Raw genomic sequence first — 22662 nt, forward strand, 5'->3', positions numbered from 1 at the left:
ATCTGAATTAATTTTTAAAATTGGAGTAAAATTACATTCAAATACAATTATTGGATCAATTTATTTAAAATTTAAATATTTAGATTAAAATATAAAATTTAACTTTTTTCACTCATTTGATCATTAATTTATAATACAATAATATATGTTATATACCAATTAAACTATTAAATTTAAAAATATATAAATTAATTAAAATTGTATCAAAATATAAAGGTTAAATTAATTAAATAAAAATTAAAAAAATTAAATAAAAATATAAATATTGATTTGGTCTTATATTAAAACATTACTTATTGATATACTCAAATTCAAGTGTCCTATTTCAAATCTCCTTAAATAAAAAAAAAAAATCAAAATACCCACACAAAACGAATTTGAATCTTATTAGTCGTTAAGGGTGAATATAATTTTATTGGAAAGTTTTGACAATGGCATGAATAGAATTATAATTGGGCAATTAGACAGGTGCGTTGGGAAATGGGAGAATCACAGCATTAGGACTTTTGAGAAGACGTGTCAATGGAGAGTTGCTGCCACGTCATAAATACGTTAGAAACTTTTTAGGGTTCGTTTACGCTTTAAACTTTTCTGTAGAATCTTTTACTTTTACGCGAAAATCGCACTTGGATTTATAGCAAAGCACAGTCCCGGAAACTTTTACAGTGGAATGGTGGCTCTATACAGGGAATCCTATCCTATATAAGCACAGTTTCAAATAACTTATTTATAGAAAAAAAAAATCAAATAACTATTTTTTTAAGTGAAAATTTTATAAATAAAAAAAAATTAAACTGTTTCACTCTAAATATGTTATTTGGTTCAAGAAGAGAAAAGGCTTAAAGCCCTAATAATCAAACTCAAACAACCAACCCTAAGCTCTCTTTGATAATTAGATCCAGATAGAGGGTCTAGAAGAGTAGAAGTTAAGTGTAACTCAAGTACTCCGGTACAATATGATAAATGACTTATTAGAATCTGTAAGGAATTTTAATCAAATAATATAAGAGAAACGATATAGTTAAAGAAGATTATTTATAATAGAAAAAAAATTTAATATGTAAAATTATAAAAATATTTAAAAAAATAATTAAAATACAAAATTGACTCTTTAAACAGTGAAATTTTTGTCTCGAATTTTATAACAGTCCTGCGGTCCTCATCACACTTTTGAAAGTCGTGCATCTTGAAATTCTCATTTTTAAAAGTTATCGTGGTCTCCATTGGACGTTGGCAGCAAAAGTTAAATCCAGTTCAAGTCTACTATAAAGTGCAGACTAGTTGCTCCGTGTCACAATTTCAAGCCACCAATAAATATGGTAGAAGGAGAAAATACCCATATGCAAGCATAGAGAAATCATCCTCAAGGAGATCAATGAAGAACCAGAATTTCAGTTACTTAGGAGCACCGATGATGGAGAGAGATACAGGTCTATTCATTAATAGCTGCAAAAAGAGAATGAGATCCATCTCTCATCACTTTAACTACTCTCGACAAAGATAGGACGATATGCTAGAGCTTTGACTTAATAGAACCTAATTAAGGATTGAAAAAACCTAGCAGAGGGATGTCATGAGCGTCCTCAATGTAACGATCAAAGTTTGTCTAAAAGGCATTAAACCATCTGCAACAAAGAAAAAAATACCAAAAAGACAAGTAAACATAGACAGAAAGAAGCAACACCCAAAAAAAAAAAAAAAAATCAACTGTTCACCATAACTCCTGCTTATTAGTACAAAATAAAAGGTTAAAAAGGCTAATTTTGCCTTTAAAATATACAATAAAGGTTTAAAATATTAAATTTTATTTTATTTTATCTTAATTTACTCTTAAATTATTATTAAAAATTTAAATAAAATTATCATTTATCAAAATTTAAAAGTTTACTCCATTTATTTAGTTTTATTTTAAAATTTGATCTTTTAATAATAATTAAGGATACTTTTAGACTGAAAACTGAAATTTGATATTTTTTATTTTTATTGTATAATTCAAATATAAATTTAGTTTTTTTATCAAAAATAAAAATAGATGATGGGTGTAGAAGCTAAAAAAAAAGGGAAATTTATAATTTAGTTTCTGGGTATTACCATTATTAATAAGTTAGTCCATGCATTTTTAAAAACTTATTAAAACGTTCTTATCTTTTCTCTCCGTCAACGGAATAGTCTTTCTATCATTTTTTCCGTTAAAAATAGATAAATGATGAGAGAGAAAATTTTTAAAATCCAATTTTACCCTCAAATAAAACTCTTTATTTAGTTATTGGATATTGCTATTATTAACAAGTCAATCCATATATTTTCAAAGATCTATTAAAACGTCCTTATCTTTTCTCATATCTATTAAAACGTTCTTATCATTTCTTTCGTCAACGAAATAGTCTCTCCTCCTCCTCCTCCTCCTCCTCATCAAAAAAGAAGAAAAAAGAAGAAGAAGATGAGGATAGTGAAGGAGAAGAAGAAGAAAAAGAAGAAGAAGAAAAAGAAGAAGAAAGAGAAGAAGAAGATAATGATGAAGAAAAAGAAAAAGAAAAAGAAGAAGAAGAAAAATCTCCTCCTCCTCCTTAAAGAAAAAGAATAAAAAGAAGAATCGAAGAAGAAGAAGAAAAAGAAGAACCAATGAAGAAGAAGAAGAAGAAGAAGAAGAAGAAGAAGAAGAAGAGGAAGAATCAATGAAGAAGAAGAAGGAGGAGGAAAAGAAGAGGGGTAATTTGGCATTTTGTTATATTTTTAACGACAGAAATAGAAAGAATGACTATTTTATTGACGGAGAGAAAAGATAAGGACGTTGTAATAGATTTCTGAAAATGTAAGGATTGTCTTGTTAATAATGATAATATTTAGAGACTAAATTATAAACCTCCCAAAAAGATCAATCTAAGACTAATAAATATAAGTTGTATATTAAATGAAAAGGATCGTATGTTTAGGGAATTGACACAAATCCTCCTTAATCACCAGGAAAATAAACAATAAGAGTAAAAAAGTAAAAGCCAAAATAACCAAGTAAAATAGAATGAATATAACTTAGAGAGAAAATCAATGAATTTAACTAAGAATAAATTAATTAAAATTAAAAGATTCCTGTTGAAGAATAAGATTTGTTTTAAATAGTTTTTTAATAATTTAATTTTAGTTATAAAAGACACTTCTCACCACCAATCTCTTTTTATACGTGAATTAACTATGAGACACTCACTAATTAATTTTAATCAACAAACAACTCAAAAAATATGTATTAAATTTAGTTTACCCAGACTCATCCAATTAACAGACTTAACTTTATAACTTATTTTAAGTTTAGATTATACAATCCCTTATTGGATTTTATACTAATTATTACTTAATATTGAATATTTCAAATATCCAAACTAATCGTATATCAATATATTAAATTAGCCATATTAATCCATCAATAATAATATAAAAAGTTAAAATTACGTAAATATTCAATTCGTAAAAGTGAAATGGAATGACACGATCCTTTTAAAGATTTTAAATTTAAATCTAAAAAAAAGCGTTTTGCCTTCTCAATTAGTCCGACCAATATAACCTATATAAAAAGCTCACAATCCGTTAAAATTTCATTATTTTATTTAATGATAATTATAATTTTATTTTCAAGTGTTATTAAATCAATTTTTATATATTGATATAATTTTATATTTATTTTTTTTAAAATAAAATTTATTAACCAAAAAACTTAACATATTTAATCTAAACTAAGTAAATTTTAAAAATTGTATTTAAAAATCATAAAAAAATATAATATTTTTAGTGATAGATATATGACTTTTAAAAATATAATAGTCTTATTATCGCTAACTAACTTTTAAATTTTTGTTAATATTAATAATAACAAAATAAAAGAAAAATTAAAATTGAAAATTCAATATATATTTAGTTAATTTAAACATTTCAAGTATTATTGTTTTCAGATAATTTTATATATTAATTACTTATAATAACTAAAATTCTAATACTATTAAAATAAAACATAAAAAAAATTTAAAACTATATTAAGATAAAATTTTAAATAATAAAAGATTATTAGTCATATATTTTAAGTTAGACGACTAAATATAATTTATTATTAAAATCAATAATTTAAAATAAAATAAAAAATTACTAGTTTTGAAATTATTATGGCATTAGAATAAGTTTATTACAATTGAAATACAATAATTTTTATATTTGTTGATAATAATTTTATTAAATAATAAATATTAATGAATAAAATAAAAAAAACATTGTATTCTACAGCCATATTTATAATATTTTATTTATAATAATAAAATTAATTAAAATAATAATTTTTATGATGCTACTTCGCAGCTAATTGTGGTCCCAAACCCATGTTCTTCAATCTTCACCAACCCAATTGCTCAACCTATCAGAAAGAAAAACGAAGGAAATCTATTGGCCACAAGTACCAATTTTCGTCGTTTTTGGTGTGCATTAATTCATTTACAATTGAAGTTGAGCTAGCATTCGAGTTGGATTTGCTCATCATTCATAAATGCCGAGTGCCGATCCAGCTTGAGATCACAACCAAAACTTGTCTCTTTTCCTTGACATGCTCCACAAAAGTAGGGATCGTGTTTCCGCGAGTCGAGTATATGATCCTTCAAATTTTAGAATAATATTATAATAATTTAATTGGTTAAATCAATTTATTTTTAAAATTAAATACTTAAATTCTTATTTTTTTTTATTAAAATCTTTTTCTTAAAATATATTTTAAAAAATATTTTTAATTTCAAAAACACCCTTTAATAAAACCATCACCACCTATCAACATCTCTACCATTCCTAACCCCTCTGTTACCATTCCATTACCTCTCGCACCCTAATCGCGATCCCCATCATCTCCAACATGCAAATCATCACCGCTTTGAGGCGTGTCATTACCTTCACCGACACCATCAACATCTCCACCATCATCTTAAATTTTAATGCTAATTGCTTTATAGATTTGGGAGTACTTTCACCTATCTCTTCACCTTCACGGTGGAGGGATTTGGTGTGTGTGGTAATTGTAGGTGTAATTGTTTTTTAGTAGCTTCCTTCACTGGGAGTGCTTGATTCTGGTATGTGAAACAAAAATATGATGAGTTTGAGGAAGGAAATTGATTCTATATACCTGAATTTGATCTCTTCTCAAATTCACGTGTGCAAATTGAGAATGAATTTACTGCATTATGTGAAACAGTTAATAGCCAACAACAGGTGATACAAGATTTACATGCTGAACTGGAAGAGGAGTGAAATGCCTCTTCAACGACCGCAAATAAGGCAATGTCAATGATGCTGAGATTGCAGAAGGAGAAGGCAAAGATCCAAATGGAAGCAAGGCAATTCAAACGTTTTGCAGAGGAGAAGATGGCTCATGACCAGTAAGAGTTTTTGCGTGCTAGAGATGATGGGAATCGCAATTCGAGTGCGGGAGGTGATTGGGGTAACGGAAGGGTTGAGATGGTGGAGATGTCGATGGTGTAGGTAGTTTTATTAAAGGGTATTTTTAGAATTAAAAATATTTACCATTCCTTTTTAACCGATTTTAAAATGGTAGGATCTCGAATTCTAACAGAATAAAAATATAAGAGTTTAAGATTTCAATTTTAAAAATAGAGAGACTAATCTATTAATTATACTAAAATTGAAGGACTAAAATATAATTTATCTTAATTATTTAGTTCCATTTATCTTAAAGAAAATATTTTTTTAAAAATATATTATTTATATTTTTTTATGTCTAAAATATTTAAAAAAATTAGTAAATAAAAAATATTTTTTAATTAAAAAGAAAATTAAATTTTTTTTAAAAAATGACTTTTTTTAGAAATAAATATTTTTTGAATTTTCACAATCTTATTAATATTATATATATATAAATTTATAATATTTTTTACTTTTTAAATTATAACCAATGAATGAAAAATAAGTTATTTTTTTAAAAAAAATATTTTATTTAAAAAAATATTTTCCACAGAAAATATTTTATATACAAATTAATTTTTGCAAATAAATAGAGATTTAAATATAAAATTTAGATTTATAGACTATTTTATTAATAAAATAAAATTTAAAAAAAATTAAATTATTTTAAATTCAAAAGTAACTAATGAATTCAGTGGGTTAATGGTCAATTTAGGCGAGAGTGATCAATTTGTTAATGGAATAAAAGTTTGATGTTAAATGAAGATTAAATTGCCAACTGCCTCATAATTTGATAGTTAAGTATCACGTTTGGTCCTGAATTTCTCAGGTCCGAACCTTTCTATATAATATAATATTTTTTTTATACAGACTTTAAATACTATTAAAGCTTGATAAAAGAAAATAGGATTAAATTATAAATTTTATTATATTTTTTAAAATTTATTTATAATTAACTGTAAAAATATAAATAAATTAAACCGTTAGTAATTCGTTAAAAATGCGATTTGATAAAAATTTAATTTAATTTAATTTAATTTTTAAATAAGATAAATTTGAATTTAATTTTTAAATTCGTTTAATAAATGAGTCAAATTTATATTTTAAAATTTATAAGCTTGACTCGTTTTTAAAATTAATGAATAAACTCACAAGATTTGTGAATAATTCTATTAAACAAATTGAAATTAATGTTATGAAAAAGTTAAATTTAAAATTTGTATAAAATTTCATCGGTTAAATTTAAATTTTTAATTTTTAATTAATTTATATATTTATTTAACTAAAATTTATTATATGAATAAATAAATTTAACTTTTCATAAACTATTTAATATTAAACTTAATAAAAATTTAATTTATTTATTAAACAAATTAAATTTAAACTTATTAATAATAGTAATTAATGCATAAATCTCAAGTTAGATTCAAGCTTTGAGAAAAATAAAAAATTAAATTTAAATTTTTTAAATTTCGGCTTGAATTATCTGAAGCCCAACCTAGAGTGTCTAATAAGGGCCCAATAACTTATTATCTCCTTTCTTAACTTCTGTGAAATTAGGTTAAAGAATATGTATTTTTGAATTTTTCTTTATAAATGAACATATTATATTTTAGAATGAAACATTGTCTTTTTAGATTGAATTGATTTTAAAATAATAATAATTGATATTTATAATGTGAATTACCTGTCATATTCTATTAATATGGATAGAAGTATGCATGATTCTTGAATTTCTGAACATAATTGAAATTTTGTATTGAATTATTATCATTACCAAATCAAATTTATTTTAATGGGTAATCAATTTTATATAATTTTTTAGATATATTATATATTTTTATATTTAATTATATATATTTACATGCATTAATATTATAATATGTATAATTAATCACATGTTTTATGCATAAATTAATTTGTATTTTCAATTTAAGAGTACATCTTATTTAGAGAAAATTGCTTCAACAATAAAAGAAAATGATCCAAAGGTAGAACACTTGCTTCTTAGAAGTATTTCCAAAAGACAAGGTTGAATAAGAATTTCTATTCAATCTTTTACAGAAGGGAAATTACTATTCTAAAAATAGTATTATTTTTATTTTCTTGCTTTTTTTCTAAATATCAACAACCCTATTTTTCCATATGGAAACAAATCAAAGAAGTTAATCTAGTTAACTAGACTGACAATCAAATATATTATTTATTTCATTTTCTTTTAAGAATAATTCAATATTATACTATAACTATATGTCTTTTAACTGTATAGACAAAATAAAGAATCTTTCTTTATTGCACTCGCAAATCTAGCAGTGACAAGTGTATCAAAATAAATTTGAGAGATATCAAGTTATACTCTTCTGATCCTTATTCTTCTTGTAATTTTTTTTTTATTTAAACGTTCGGAGAGATATTATCGATTTCATATGAAATTTTAGTATTTTAATAATGAATTGAAAGTTCTCTATTGTATTAATGGGATAGAACTATTTTTATTTTATTTTTATTTTGTGGGATTGACGGGTCTATTTTCAAAAGGTTGGTCATGTGATGATGGTTCAATTTAAAAATGGATTAGGACGGCAGGAAGGAGACCAACTTTGAAGAAAAAGCTTCAAATTATACAGGAGAAAAGCTTACGTGGGGCATGCACTTGCTGCTAACATGACTTTTGGTATTTGTATAATGCCTGGCTTCCAAGAATTTCTTGTGGGAGAAAGCATGAAAATTGACAAAGCATGTTTCTATTTTGAATTTTTTTATTAGTTTTCAGATTAACATTTGAATTTATAACTTTTAGTTAATTTTATATATGGGTATATGGTTTAATTAATATAACAATACGAATTAATACATTAAATAATTAAAAATATTTGTTTTTTAATATAAAGTTTTACTATTGATGCAATATAATAATCACTCAAAACAAGTTATAAACTGTCGCCACAGGACATGATCACGTAACAAGAGTTTAATAAGTTGATACGTAGTTGCAGAAGTCTCACCCATAGGAAGGAAGACTAAGACACTGTAATACTCAATACTTCACTAAGACTCGCCTCCTTCTAAGTATGTCTGAGTCTTTATGAAATATTACTGTTAATGGATATAATCTAACAGATCCCTATTACACTTATAAACACGAGATTCTCTATTTACTAACCGATACCAGTTAGATTTTTAGGAGTTTCGATAACCAACTCCATCTTTTTACAGTATAAAAGCAAATGTACACATAGATCAAGGTACACATTCTTACATAACCATTATGAATTCTAAGCAATTCATTGCATTCGCCCATTCTATCAATTTACTGACTTGAGTGTCGGAGTGGCTGTCCATAGACGCCAACCACCTCACATTTTCTTTTTTACAGATTGATCAATCACAACTTAGCTCTATTTCAGCCACATCATTTGGTTCCATTGCCGGGATATCCATTGAATACTTCCTGTTCATTTGGATTAAATTTGGTTTCCTATTCGCTTTCTTAAAAGATATTTTTCTTTTCTTTTTCTCTCTCAATAGTTGATAATTCATGAGCTACTACTAATTTGCTACCAACAAAGGAGCTATCATTCCTTCCGCCCCTGGTAGCTGATAGAACACACCTTCTATGGTCAATGAGGCAGACCTCAACAATCTAAATAACGAGCAAATGCTTCAGTACATTAAAAAGTTTCAGGTAACTCTCGAGCAATATAAGGTTTAGGAGGAGACCTCATTTATGCCTCCTCAAATAAGGGAGGAGGCTTCCATCGAGACCCCAAGGACTCGGACGGAGGCAATTCAAACACAGTCCAAGCTGGAAGATGAGTAGTCATCGGACGAGACTCTAAAAGACTTTGACTGGAAGCTAGTTTGTGCTATGCAAAGGTACTAAAAAGAGTAAGAAGAGGATTATAGGCTAGACGATGTCTCGCCTCTATTGGAGGAAATCATTGCAGAAACCTTCCCTATCAAATTCAAACTATGATGAGCGTCGAAACCACTAAAAATAAATTCCTGCTTTAAAATAAAACTTGTGATAATAGTAAGCAGGATCAATTTCACAGAGATTGGTAAGTAAATTAATTTTATTAAATGAACAGGAATAAAATAAAATAAAATGGGGAGAGGTTTTGAATGTAGAGGAATAAATAAAATGAATTCAAAGAAAGAAACAATTTAAATTTAAGAGGAAGTATCAAGATGAGAAACATTCAGTTAAATGAATAATTTTGGTTCCAGTTTTTGTTGGTTGATCACAGATAAAATAATTTCAATTTAATTATTGATAAACCAGTTATAGATATTGAATACGTTTTAAATATCCAATCCTTTCTTAGATTTTAAACTAGTTAAGAGACGCTCGTTAACTAGCTCTAACTCTTGGACAACCGTAGAAGGCGCTCCTAGAATTTAATCTAATTATTGCATTAAGAATTAAAATAACCTGATTCTAACTAACAAACGCAAGACACTCAGTTCATTTAAGTTAGATTATATTATTCCTTAGGAAGGCCTTACGCAACCTAATTCACTACTTATTTTAGTTTAACTAAATAATTACACATTTAATTAACCTGAATAGTATTAAGGATAAAGACTAACTATAACAGTTTTATCTATTTTTAGTATTTGAGTTATAGCTGTATACTTATTTTTAGTATTTGAGTTATAGCTGTATACTTATTTTTAGTATTTGAGTTATAGCTGTATACTTATATTGTATTTAGTTAGAGACATTATATAAGCTTCTGTAATACGTTCAGTAAATAATACAAAAACCCTTTTCTCTATATGGTATCAGAGCCGCAATCTGCTCTCACGAGTTTTCTGATCCAATTTTCTTAAACTTTAATTAATGGCTTCGTCATCTATTACTATTATTCAATTAAATTCTCCAACGCATTTTCCTATTAAACTTACTCAGGAGAATTTTCCTGTTTGGAGAAAACAGATCCAATCAACCTTAATTGGTCTTGATTTACTTGATTTTATTGATGGTTCACGGGTTGCACCATCACAATTTCTTTCTGAAAAAGACAAAACAGTCAACCCAGCTTTCGCCTTATGGTTTCGACAAGATCAAATCTTGATCAGTGCTCTTTTAGGAAGTTGTTCCGATACTATTCAACCCTTGATTTCTTCAGCCAATACTGCCAAAGAAGCATGGGATCGGCTTCACCAGAGTTTTGCTAATGTTTCTCGTTCTAGAATTTTGTCCTTAAAGACTAAATTAGCACAGAACTCTAAGGGAACCAAACCGATTGCTGTTTTTCTCAATGAGATGAGGGCTATTGCAGATGAGCTTGCTCTTACCCAGAATCCGGTGAGTGATGATGATTTAATTGTTTATATTATCACGCGATTGGGAGATGATTACAGTCCCATAGTTGCTGCGTTAAAAGTTCGTGAAACCCCAATAACCTTTTCTGATCTTTTTGAAAAACTTACTGATCATGAACGATCCTTACAAGAAAAAGATTCCACAACTGTTTCAGCTACGTCACAAGTGATTGCTACTGTCAATTACACTCAACGTTCTAGAGGGCGTTCACAAAATCAGAATGGCAATTATAATCGATCTCCACAAAACTACAATTATTCTGGAAATCGACGTGGTGGTCGTGGTTCTTACTCTGGTGGTCGAGGTCGAGGTTCTTATCGACCTGATGTGGTATGTCAATTTTGTGAATATACTGGGCATACTACTGCTGAATGTCGCAAATTGGCTCGCTTTCTTAAGGAGAATAATATGTCTTTGAAGACTGATACCTCTCATTCTTTAGCACCGATACCTGCAGTTAATGTTACTTCTGCTATGGCTGCTTCTTCTCCACAACAATGGTTATTTGATAGCGGAGCTTCTCATCATGTTGTGTCGAATCCAGCTTCTTTGCAAAGCTATTCTGACTATGGAGGTCCTGAGGAAGTACAACTTGGTGATGGTAAAACGCTTGCTGTATCACATACTGGTTTTGTGCAAATTCCTGCTTACTCTAAGAATTTATCATTGCCTAATGTGTTATGTGTGCCTAATCTGCGCAAGAATTTGGTTTCAATTGCTAAGTTATGTCGCACTAATCATGTTTCTGTGGAATTTTTTCCATCTTATTTTGTTGTGAAGGATCTGTACACGGGGGCGTCTCTGCTACGGGGAGAGAACATTGATGATATATACTGTGCAAGTTTTTCCAGAGTTAATTCTCAACGTCCTCAGCTGAATGTTACTACTCGGTGTCTGTCTTTGCTTTCTGAATGGCATCACAAGCTTGGTCATCCCAACAATAAAGTCTTTTTGTTAGTACTTCGAAATATTGGTCTTCAGTCTATGTCTAACTATGTTTCTAGTTTTTATTGTACTTCCTGCTCTATGAGCAAGAGTCATAAATTACCGTTTTTTGAGAATTCTCTTGTTAGTAATAAGCCTTTGCAACTTGTTTATTCCGATGTTTGGGGTCCTACACAAAAATCTATTGATGGCTATGAGTATTACGTTACATTTATTGATCACTATTCTAAGTATGTTTGGCTATATCCCATGAAGAAGAAATCTGATACTCATGATTTGTTTATCCACTTTCAGAAATTGGTTGAAAATTATTTTCACACTAAAATTGTTTCTGTGTTTACTGATAATGGTGGGGAGTATCAAAAGCTTAAGCATCATTTTTTGTCTTGTGGTATTTCACATTATACAACACCTCCACATACGCCAGAGCATAATGGTACTGCTGAACGTCGTCATCGCTCAATAGTTGAAACAGGTCTTGCTATGTTACAATTTTCGTCTTTACCTTCTAATTATTGGTCTCATGCTTTCCAGGCTGCTGTTTATTTGCTCAATCGGTTGCCTTCGTCCGCTATTTCGTTTCAAACACCTTTCTCTAGATTGTTTAGTATGTCTCATAATTTTAAGCGATTAAAATCTTTTGGTTGTCTTTGTTTTCCATGGCTAAGGCCATATAATAATTCTAAACTTCAGTGTCGTTCATTGCCTTGTATTTTTCTTGGATATTCTCCAACTCAATCTGCATACAAATGTTACGATCCAAAGGCTAATCGTTTGTATTTGTCTCGTCATGTTCAATTTGTTGAGCATATTTTTCCATCTGAAACTTGCACTAGTTCTCATCAATTTACAGATTATTTTCGAGATGCTTCTTGTACAGGTTCGGCACAACAACAAAATTCATCACCTGTTGCACCAACTGCAGTTGCTTCGGTTCCATTGGCAATTTCTATTCCAAGTGATTCTGATTTGTTGGTTTCGAGTACTGGTTCAGAATCTATTACAGCATTATCAGCAGAATCTGATCAATCTGCCATGCCATTAATTAGTACTGAGACTCAACAAGTTGAACCTTTGATGACTGAATCTTCTACTGATGATTTAGATTTGCCACTACCGATTGTTTCACAAGACTCAATTCCAGCTCCTGTACAACGGCAGCAGCGACAAAGGAAGCCTAACTCAAAGTATTTTAATTCTTCTTTTGTTAATCTTACAACTAAATATCCTTTACAGGATACACTCGAGCCAAGAACAGTTAAACAAGCTCTGGCAAGTTCACTTTGGCGGCAGGCAATGGATTCAGAGTACAATGCTCTTTTGCAAAATAAAACTTGGGAGCTGGTTCCGAGAGACAAACATCATCTTATTAGTTGCAAATGGGTGTTTCGGATTAAGCGTAAACCGGATGGTACTATTGATAAGTACAAGGCACGTTTGGTTGCCAAAGGATTTCTTCAGGAACTTGGGCGTGATTATTTTGATACATTTAGTCCGGTTACAAAACCGGTCACAATTCGGGTAGTTCTTACTCTTGCAATTTCTAAAGGATGGCAGTTAAGGCAATTGGATGTAAATAATGCCTTTTTACATGGCACACTTTATGAAGATGTCTACATGCAGCAACCTCCAGGATATGTGCAACCTGAGTTTTCTGATTATGTTTGCAAACTAAAGAAGTCTCTTTATGGTTTGAAACAGGCTCCACGAGCTTGGTATCTTGAACTTACTTCTTTTTTGCTCAAACTTGGTTTTCGCAAATCAAATGCTGATGCGTCCTTGTTTATTTTTTCCTCCAATGGGATTACTGCATATTTTCTAGTATATGTTGATGATATTGTACTTACAGGTAATAACAATCATTTTCTGAATACCTGTGTACAGAAGCTCTCTGCTCAGTTCTCTATCAAAGATTTGGGAATATTAAATCATTTTTTGGGGGTTGAAGTAATTTCTACAGCTGCAGGATTATTTCTTTCACAACATCGACATATTGCTAATTTGTTAGACCGATTTGATATGGCTGGAGCTAAAGAGGTGAATACTCCTATGTCTACAGGAGACAAGCTGATCTTAAATGATGGTTCTAGTTCGACTGATTCCACCGTATATCGCCAAATTGTTGGATCTCTTCAATATTTGGCAATTACGCGTCCTGATGTTTCTTTTGCAGTGAATCGGCTGTCACAGTTTATGCATGCACCGACGCAAACTCATCTTCAAGCACTGAAACGTGTTTTGCGATATCTCAAAGGAACCATACATTATGGCTTATTTCTCAATCGAAATTCCACTCATACTCTGTCTGCCTTCTCTGATTCTGATTGGGGTGGTGCCCTTGATAATGGGCGGTCTACAACTGCTTATGTTCTATATCTTGGTTCTAATATTATCTCTTGGAAATCTAGTCGGCAAAAGACTGTCTCACGATCTTCTACAGAGGCTGAGTACAAAGCCTTAGCCAATGCTGCAGCAGAGGTATTTTGGGTTCAAAGTTTATTACAAGATTTGGGAGCACCAATATCACAACCACCAGTCCTTCATTGTGATAATCTTGGTGCAACTTACTTCTGCGCCAATCCAATTTATCATACTAGGATGAAGCATCTTGCACTGGATTACCATTTTGTTCGCGAGAAAATTAATGTTGGACAGTTAAGGGTTCTTCACATAAGTTCAAAAGATCAAGTTGCTGATGTGCTTACAAAGGCTTTGGGAAGAACTCAGTTTTGTTACTTTAGAACCAAGATTGGAGTCTCCAATGGCGCCTCAATCTTGCAGGGGCGTATTAAGGATAAAAACTAACTATAACAGTTTTATCTATTTTTAAGTATTTGAGTTATAACTGTATACTTATCTTGTATTTAGTTAGTTGTAGATATTAAGGATAAAGACTAACTATAATAGTTTTATCTATTTTTAGTATTTGAGTTATAGCTGTATACTTATTTTTAGTATTTGAGTTATAGCTGTATACTTATTTTTAGTATTTGAGTTATAGCTGTATACTTATTTTTAGTATTTGAGTTATAGCTGTATACTTATATTGTATTTAGTTAGAGACATTATATAAGCTTCTGTAATACGTTCAGTAAATAATACAAAAACCCTTTTCTCTATAAATAGTAGTATATCATTATATCAATTGAGCAATTGCGCCTTAATGCAACAACCTACAGAATGATATTAAGCAATAAATATAGGAATAATATAAATACCAAGAATAATTGAGTAAACTATATAATTACATAAATCTCACAATCAATTGAACTGAAACTTTGATTATACTTTAACTGAAAAGAAGAAACTTAGCCACACATATTCATGGCTAAGAGTGAGAGATGAAAAATGAGATGAGATAAGAGATACATCAGATTGCCCCCTTTTTATAGTGTTAAGAGTCCTAATTTAACCTAAATACACGTAACTAAAATCAAAATTGAGTACAGCTTGGCAGATGAGAAAATTGTTCGTCAAGTATGTTTATGCCCATAACGTAGTCCATAACACAACTCGCCTAGAAATTAGAGTTTAAATATGACTTTGTTCCTTATCCTTCTATGAATTTGATTGTGGCCACGTTTGATATCAGAATGTGGATTTCAAATTGGATTTTTTGCTTGTTATTCTCCAATCCTATCAAGATAATAAAATTTAAACGAATCAACATGTTTTAAACGAAATTAAACTCAATATCTAAGTATTTTGTAATATTAAAGCTGCGTAATTGTGCATATTATCAATTCCCCTACACTTAGATCAGACGTGCCCTCAAGTGTGTATTTATTAATCAGAAAAGACTCACAAAAGCTACCCATAATCAATGGCTCACAAAGTTAACTTATTTCAAGCAACTAGCATTTCACAGCAAAATCTCATATATATATATATAAATCATAAAAGAAATACTAACACAATCTTTAAAACTGAAATGTAACAAATTCATTCTTAATTGGCAAAATTATTTTTTAATCCCTAAGGTTTAATGTAATTAACACTTCTGTCTCTCTATTTTGGCGACCCAACACTTAAATTCCTCACTTTCTCTTCCGTTCAAATTCGTAGTCCTTCTATCCAAAATAGTCGTTTGGAACATCTGAATTGACAAAATTGACCCTCACTGAAAGTCCCATGTCAGCCTCCTCATCATAACTCCTACCCCTTCTGCAATAAATCTCTCTTTGTTTTTGCAAGGTCACTCTTTCATCTCTCTATTGACCCTCCAAGAAAAGAACTTGCAACTCTCAAATAATACTTTAGAGATCCAATACTTGGAATCTCACCTTATGAATGGTGGTGGTGGTGCTGATCGGAGAAGTGGTGGTGGATTTGGAGAGAGAAGGGTGTTGAGAGAAGTTGACGATGGGCTTCTGCTGTCTGCTTGTTACAAATATCTTAGAGGAAAAAAAGAGAAAGATATGAGAGAGAAGAAAGATGGAAAAGAGAGAGAAAAAAAAAGAAGGAAAATCAACAATGCCAAAAGGAAATAGAGAAGATATGAGGGAGAAGAAAGATGGAAAAAAGAGAAAAAAAAAAGAAAATAGAGAAGATATGAAAGAGAAGAAAGATGGAAGGTTTCACGTTGAGAGGGTTTTAACAAGTTCATTAAGGCTATTTTTAGAAAAATTCTCACCTCTCACCTTTGACTCTTTGACCAAACGGCTATTTTGGACAGAAGGACTACGAATTTGGACGGAAGAGAAAGTGAGGGACTTAAGTGTTGGTCGCCAAAATAGAGGGACAGAAGTGTTAATTACGTTAAACCTCAGGGACTAAAAAATAATTTTCTCTTCTTAATATGTGTAACGCCCCGAAAATCGGACCGCTACCGGCGCTAGGATCCGGGTCGACTTAAGGCCGCCGGGACCCGTAGCAAGCCTGACATGTAACCTGTAAACCTGTTTAATCCCATACATGATCAACAATCATACATAAAAATTTAAAACTTTTCCTCATACGTACTGTCATCAACTAACTCAACCTGTGCATACCCTGAACATATACATAACATAGTCCCTCTGTGGGATCTCATCATGCCTTAAAGGCAAAACAGCCTGTGTTGAGTTAGTTTACATAAACATCATAACATAAGATCATGTATAGACAAAAGGGATTAACAAAACATTATGGTCAAGCACAACTCTATCCTCAATAACCTCATTACATAACATTCTGAATATTTTTACATTTCATCAATTGTCATGTCCACATACTAACTATTACATACATAAGACATACTTCAAAACTCTGGCTAACCTTCTGATCTACCCTGTACCTGCACATCTGGGGTTAGGGGAGAGGGGTGAGCTACAAAGCCCAGTGAGCAGAATAGTATAAAACAATATATTAAAATTTTATGCTTTCATGGAATGCAACACATCACAACAAATCACATCTCGGATGGTATTGTCACCTATAATCCTCTACATAGGTCCAACTGTGCCGGGACGTAGAATGGGTCAACCGGTCTTTCCCTTATCATAACATATCATATGGACCAACTGTGCCAGGGACGTAGAATGGGTACAACCTGGACTTTCTCTTACATCGTGCCAGGGACGTAGAATGGGTACAACCTGGACTTCCATACCATAACATGCCATAACATCAATCATATCATATGAGGACTAAAGGATCATCCAATAACCAATCCACATCAACATTAACATCATAAATGCAATGCAACATATTCGTGAATACTAATGCAAGCAACCTATTATATCTCATGGCATTCATGATGCATGGATCATGCTCAAAATTCATATTTCATTTATTTAAAACTTAAGGTTTATTCCACTCACCTCTGGCTAGCTCTGACAAACTCTGTAGCAGCTGGCTCACTGCTGGGGTCCTCGGTTCCTCGGGTCCGAACCTACACAGGTGGACTCCAATGAGGGACCAAACATACATAAACATAACTCTAATATACTCCCCAAAAACCCCCTAAAACATCATGAAACAATCACATAACAACATGCAAGAAATGGCTGGACAGGGCACTTTCGGCGGCAGGTTCGGCGGCCGAAAGTCCCTCCAGAGCCGAAAGTCAGGCAGGTTCAGCGGCACCTTCGGCGGCCGAAACTCCCAGACAGAGACGAAACTTATGCATGTTCGGCGGCACCTTCGGCGGCCGAAAGTCCCAGACAGAGACGAAAGTCTCCCTTCGGGGGCAACTTCGGCAGCCGAAAGGCCTGCCTCACCAGCCATGTTCGGCGGCCGAAAGTGCCTTCGGCTGCCGAACCTGGTTTCTGCCGAAGGGCAGAAACTTGGCTCCCAAATGCATTTTCGCCTCCAAACTCACCAATCATGCATATACCTCAGTTAAAACATGCATACAAGTTCCTAGGGGCCTCAAAACATCAAATACCCCAACTACAACACTTCAAACACACAAAAACAACATACATTGTCCAAGACATCAAGGTTAACCCATAACTCCACATATAACCTAACATGCATTTCTACCCATCGATCTAGCATAAAACTTATTGAAAACACATAAGGAGCTTAAGATCGGCTCTTACCTCTTGAAGATCGAGAGGGAGACGACCTAAACTTGGAGATCCAAGAAGATGAGCTCCTGAGTTTCCAAAGCTCCAAAACTTGTTTCAAAAGTTCAAAACCTTCAATGCAAACTTAAAACTCAAGAAAAATGGTGGGGATTTGGAGGAAGAACACTAGGTTTGCAAAGGGAAAGTCGGAAGCTTGCTGTGGCCGAAAATGGGAGAAAGCTCGCCCATTTCGGCTAAGTGCCCCTTATATAGTGGCTGGCCAGGCCACGTTCGGGGGCCGAATGTGCCTCCGCATCCATGCAAATGTTCGGCGGCCGAACTTGACTTTCGGCGGCCGAACCTGAACTTCCCTAACTCATGCTTTCGGGGGCCTAACGTGCCTCCAAAACGCATGCATGTTCGGCGGCCGAACTTGACTTTCGGCGGCCGAACCTGGGTTTTCCTCCAATGCTATTTTCATGTAAAAACTCATTTTCTTTTATACTTAAAACATTAAAATACATGAAAACATTTTATAAAACATGTTCTTACCCTTCTAGAGATTTCCGACGTTCGAGATCCCACCGGACGGTAGGGATTCCGATACCGGAGTCTAGCCGGGTATTACAATATGTGACTATGCAATTAAGTTCTATCAAATTCTTAAGTTAGTGCATAAAGAAATATATACCCAACTAACCAAAAAAGTCTCTTAAAATTATAATTTTCACCGTGGAACCAGGAATCCAGTTTTTATTTATTTTATCATTTTTATTTTTATTTTTATAGTCTTTGTTCGAGATTTTTTCAGGTCCTATGAAGGTATACTCTCCCAATACTTATTTTTTCCATTCACAAGGAACATCCCTTACTTAAGGGGAATGGGCCCGAACCACCCAAACCAACCGTGATGGTAAACCATATTATTAGTGGTATGTTTCGAATTATTAACTGCCCCTACGGTTATAATTCTCCCAATCATTTGCTTTTTCCATCACAAGAGACTTCTCTTGCTTAAGGGGATCAAATGTCGTACAATTTGAACCGGCTAATATTGATAAACCACCCAAAAATTAATAATAATAATTTTTTTTAAACTTAGTTCCCTAGGATAGTATCAAGACTCATTGCAGTAGGTTAAAGTAGAGTTTCAAAATACATTATTGGTATTTTATCAAGCAATATCAATTCACTTAAATATAAGTTTGCATATTTCAACCCATAAAGAAAATGCTAGAATCTCTTAATGATCTGCATAAAAAGATAAGAGAATGTCATTTGTACTAGCTACCTAAAATAATTCAATTTAACTCTGAAAGTAAATTTTTATTTTATTTTTATATTTTTATATATTTTTTTATTATTTTTTATTTTTAGTTTTTAAGGAGGATAAACAAATTAAACAAAAAAAAAAAATTAAAACTAAAGCAGATAATCAACATGTATATAGACAGACTCTCCCCACACTTATTACAATGTTTTCGATGTGATAAAAAAAAAACAAAACAACCAAAGCAGATATATGTTCAACTATTCCCCCACACTTGAATCATAATAAAAAGTAAGAAGAGAGTTTAGAATATGACTCGGAAGGATGTTATATGACGGGTTGCGCCCATTGAAGGTGCGAGCTCGCCGGCCATTAGTGGTGGAGGAGGATCTGAGTTTGGGAGCCATGAGAATATGTGAGGTGCGGCTACTTAATACTACCTTCTTCACTCAAAACAACACACCGTTGTGTGAGAAGAAAAAATAAAAAATAAAAATAAAAATCACAGACTTGTAAAATACATAAAGTAAAAATCTCAAACTCGTAAAACACTTACCATTGGAGAAGATGACTGAGAATAAAAAAAAATTAAATGAAACAAATAAAACAGAAATAAATAAAGATCAAAACAGGGAGATTTTGTTTTACCCATCGTAGGGTTGATTATGGGTATAATAAAAAATACAAACATACCCCTGTAAAAAAAAAATTTATTTTATTTTTTTAACAAAATAATTAAAATCTAACTAGAGAATGGAAGGAGTAGTTCTATTTTATATTCATAGTTAGATTTCATTTGAATATAATGGATATCAAACAATTGGTGTCGTTTTACTGAAAGTGATCTCCTTTATAAAATGGCTTAAGAAATATTTGTTGGAATGGTAATTTCAAATTGTATGAAGTGCAATTCTCATTTATGAATGGAAGTGGTTGACCGGGCAATGATTCATGCTCCACTTTTATTCCCTGTATAATAGAAGGTAAAAATTTAGTATGAATATTAGATGATTCCTCAATAGAAGCAATTAATATGGTGCAGTGGTTTATTTGCTTTTAATTCATATATCACTTGTTTTAAACAATCAAAATTTTTCTTTATATTTATTGAGCTGGATTTTCCAAAATTCTCACAAAATTTAGTATTCAACTCATCTCCATATTCCAATTTAAGCACTTGTTGAACTAGAAGTTTACTGGTATCCACTCTATATACACTAGAAATATTATTGGGGTGTTTCACATCATCATAAACATTAAATTCAATGACTTCCCCATCAAACTCCATGGTGAGAGTGCTATCATAAATATTTATATTCGTTCTAGCAGTAGATAAAAAGAGTATCTCTAGCAAAATATCAGAAAAATTTGAGAATTTATTGTCCTCCATAGGGATCACATAAAAATCAGCAGGAAATATTAAATTATCTACTTGTACTAAAACATCCTCTAACACCCCATCAGGATAAACAATAGCGCGGTCAACCAATTGAATCACCACACCCGTTTCTTTTAATGGACCAACATTCAAAGATTGAAAAACTAATAAAGGCATCATAATATTTATTGATACACCTAAATCACACTTTGCTTTTTTGACAATGTTATCAATTTTAATAGGTATAGTGAACATACCTTAGTCTTTGCATTTGGTAGGCATTTTACTTTGAAAAACAATAGATACCTTTTCATCCATATAAATCTTTTGGTAGCCTACCAGCTTTCTTTTATTTGTGCATAATTCCTTTAAGAGCTTCGCATAGCGAGGTACCTGTTTAATTGCATCAAGTAAAGGTATATTGACTTTTACCTTACGAAGTGTCTCAAGGATCTCCTTTTCTTCTTTCTCTTGTTTGAACCTGGCTAATCTCTGAGGAAAAGGAGGTTTAATGATCAGAGGTTCAGATTGCTCAGATGCTGAAGCTGATTTGTCTTGTTCAGGTATGGTCATCTCAGTTTCCAGATCTGTACTATGATTGTGCCCACGACTTACCTGACGAGGATTGTCATGCCTGCGACTTACCTGACGAGGATTGTCCTGCAGTTCTTTTCCACTTCTGAGTATAGCGGCACTTACATTCTGCTTAGGGTTCACTATTGTCTGAGAGGGTAGTTTACCTTGATTTTTCAATTTGTTCATTGACATTGCTAATTGACTTATTTGTATTTCCAGATTGTGAATACTCATTCGGGTCTCCTGTTAAAATTGTTGAATATTAGTTGCGAAACTTTTAACAATATCTTCTAAGGACATACCTGAATTAGATGAAGATGTTTGCTGTTGAAATTGTTTAGGCTGATAGCTTTGAAAATTTTGTTGTTTATAGCAAAAATTTGGGTGGTTTCGCCATCCTGGATTATATGTATTTGAGAAAGGATCATACTCTCTTTGTGGAGGACTTAGGAACCCATTGACAGCATCCACATGCTGGTCATCCTCTTGAAGTAATGGGCACATATCAGTGGGATGACTCGTATTAGCTCAAATTCCATAAGCTTTGACTTGTTGTGCCTTCTCTGCAATAAGATTTTCAACTAAAGTGGTTAGATGAGAAAGTCTAGATTCAACAGAAGAATTACTTACCTCGTAAACTCTCCTATGAGAGTCTTGTATAGGTACAAATTACTGTGAATTTGCTGCCATTGTAGATATTAATTTTCTAGCCTCTCGAGATGTTATTTTGCGTATTGCACCTCCACTTGCAGTATCTATCATACGTTTTTCCATAGTTGTGAGTCCTTCATAAAAATGGAGCATGATTTGTTTATCTGAAATGTCATGCCGAGGACAGCTAGCACATAGGCATTTAAATCTCTCTCAATAGTCAGGGAGAGTTTCTGTTTCCTTTTGCTTAATTCCTGATATTTCTCTTCTTATTGCAGATATCTAGAAGCGGGAAAGAAACCTAAAACATACTTGGGTAAAAAAAAATCAATCAACAACTAACTATGACATACACCAACCTGGCTCTAATACTAATGTGGAAAAAATCACCTTGTATCTATAATCTTATACATAATCACAAAATAGAATCATGCATATTAGTCACGGTCTAAGAATTACCTGTATTGCAATGTAATACCTTGAGAAGATAAATCTAACTCAATGAGAACCCAAGAACGCACTTGGAAATCAATTATCCAAACCTTTTTGTTTCTCAAGGAAATCGCCCGACCTGTAC

General features: G+C 31.7%; 1 protein-coding gene across 1 annotated transcript; it reads right to left on the bottom strand.

Moving 5' to 3' along the window:
• Positions 1-20311: 20311 nt before the first annotated feature.
• LOC122722091 lies at positions 20312-21938 on the bottom strand. The gene is made up of 4 exons (XM_043951748.1): positions 21737-21938; positions 21165-21628; positions 20553-21065; positions 20312-20449 (listed from the first exon to the last, which is right to left on the bottom strand). Exons 1-4 carry the CDS (start codon positions 21936-21938, stop codon positions 20312-20314), a joined length of 1317 nt encoding a protein of 438 aa, XP_043807683.1.
• Positions 21939-22662: the final 724 nt, after the last annotated feature.

This window comes from Manihot esculenta, chromosome 16 (assembly GCF_001659605.2).
Source record: "Manihot esculenta cultivar AM560-2 chromosome 16, M.esculenta_v8, whole genome shotgun sequence".
Taxonomy (NCBI): Eukaryota; Viridiplantae; Streptophyta; class Magnoliopsida; order Malpighiales; family Euphorbiaceae; genus Manihot; species Manihot esculenta.